At 45.0% G+C, this 1783-nt stretch overlaps 1 protein-coding gene across 4 annotated transcripts in view; it reads left to right on the top strand.

Moving 5' to 3' along the window:
- The window catches only part of ARHGEF7 (Rho guanine nucleotide exchange factor 7), an 83606-nt gene that overhangs the window by 3677 nt on the left and 78146 nt on the right, over positions 1-1783 (top strand). For all 4 annotated transcript variants that reach the window (XM_035901152.1, XM_035901149.1, XM_035901150.1 and 1 more), the window contains exon 2: positions 1170-1254. In XM_035901152.1, coding sequence (XP_035757045.1) covers positions 1170-1254 — 85 coding nt within the window. The remainder of the gene's footprint in view (positions 1-1169; positions 1255-1783) is intronic.

The raw sequence follows: 1783 nt of genomic DNA, 5'->3' as shown, positions 1-1783 counted from the left end.
GCTGGCCACGCTTCTTTTGATGCAGCCCAGAGTACGGTTGGCCTTCTGGGCTGCCAGTGCACATTGCCGGCTCATGTCCAGCTTTTCATCCACCAGCACCCCCAAGTCCCTCTCAGCAGGGCTGCTCTCGATCCTTTCTTCCCCTAGCCTGTATTGATACCGGGGATTACCCTGACCCAGGTGCATGACCTTGCACTTGGCCTTGTTGAACCTCATGAGGTTCACGCAGGCCCACCTCTCCAGCCTGTCCAGGTCTCTCTGGATGACATCCTGTCCTTCTGGTGTGTCAACCGCACCACTCAGCTTGGTGTCATCCGCAAACTTGCTGAGGGTGCACTCGATCTCGCTGTCTAAGTCATTGATGAAAACGTTAAACAGCACCAGTCCCAGTACGGACCCCTGAGGGACACCATTCGTCACCGGTCTCCATCTGGACATCGAGCCATTGACCACTGCCCTCTGGACACGACCATCCAGCCAGTTCCTTATCCACTGAACAGTCCACCCATCAAATCCATAGCTCTCCAATTTAGAGAGAAGGATGTTGTGGGGGACTGTGTCAAAGGCTTTGCAGAAGTCCAGATAGATGACATCCATTGGTTTTCCTTTGTCCACTGTTGCTGTCACACCACCGGTTTAGGTTGGACATTAGGAAGAATTTCTTCATGGAAAGGGTTGTCAAGCACTGGAATGGGCTGCCCAGGGAAGTGCTTGAGTCCCCATCCCTGGAGGTATTTAAAAGGTGGGCAGACGAGGTACTTAGGGACATGGTTTAATGGTGGGACAGCAGGTTTAGGTTAACGGTTGGATTTGATGATCTTGAAAGTCTTTTCCAACCTAAATGGTTCTATGATTCTATAATTACATTTTATTCAACATTCCTGTAACTTAAATGGTATTTGGTATTTTTAGCTAATGTTACTCATTTTTTCTCAATGCAGCTGTTTCTATATTCTCTTTCCATCTAAAAGAGAGTTGTTTTGTTTTTAAAAAAAAAGGGGTGAAAACCCCCATGGTTTTACTGGTCTGTGGCAGCCACTGAAAGACTGATACCTTGATCAGGCAATAGCTTCTACAGTCATGGTTTGCATGATAGCATAGAAATGTTTACTTTAATAAATGCTTGTTTCTGTGACTTATTGTATGTTTGGTTTTTTTTTTTCTTTCAGACTTTTGATGCAAATGACCTGTATCAGGGACAGAATTTCAGCAAAGTTCTCAGCTCTCTCGTGGCTTTAAATAAGGTGACTGCAGGTAAGTAGGCTCTGCTCTGTCTGTCCTGGTGCTTGATCAGCTTACATCAGTGTGTATTTATACCTGTTGCTACAGTCAGGATAAAATGAACATGCACAGTGTTTTAGAAGAGTTTCTTTGTTGTGGTTTGTTGTTACGACTTTGGTGGTGGACTCTCTGGGTTCTCTGGTCTCCTCTTCTGCAGAAGGAAGGTTTGTGTTTGCAGTGGAGTAAAGGCTGAGCCTTTTAGCCGGCAAGAATTTTTAGAAAAAGGCCCCATCTCTTTTTTTTTTTTTTCTTTTTTTTCCTTCCTTTTTTCAGTTTGTAATACTAAACATTGACTTTTCCCTCACTGTCATTGCTGTGTGTGGTGGTTTGACCCTGGCTGGACGCCAGAGGTCCACCAAAGCCACTCTATCACTCCCCTCTAACCAGACAGAGGAGAGAAAAGTAAATCAAAAGGCTCGTGGGTCGAGATAAGGACAGGGAGAGATCATTTTATCAGTTACCATCACGGGCAAAACAGACTCAACTTGAAAATAATTAATTT

This window comes from Egretta garzetta, unplaced genomic scaffold (assembly GCF_000687185.1).
Source record: "Egretta garzetta isolate BGI_Z169 unplaced genomic scaffold, ASM68718v1 scaffold168, whole genome shotgun sequence".
Classification (NCBI taxonomy): domain Eukaryota; kingdom Metazoa; phylum Chordata; class Aves; order Pelecaniformes; family Ardeidae; genus Egretta; species Egretta garzetta.
The sequence above is the reverse complement of the archived record's forward strand: the minus strand, read 5'-3'. Positions and strand labels throughout refer to the sequence as shown.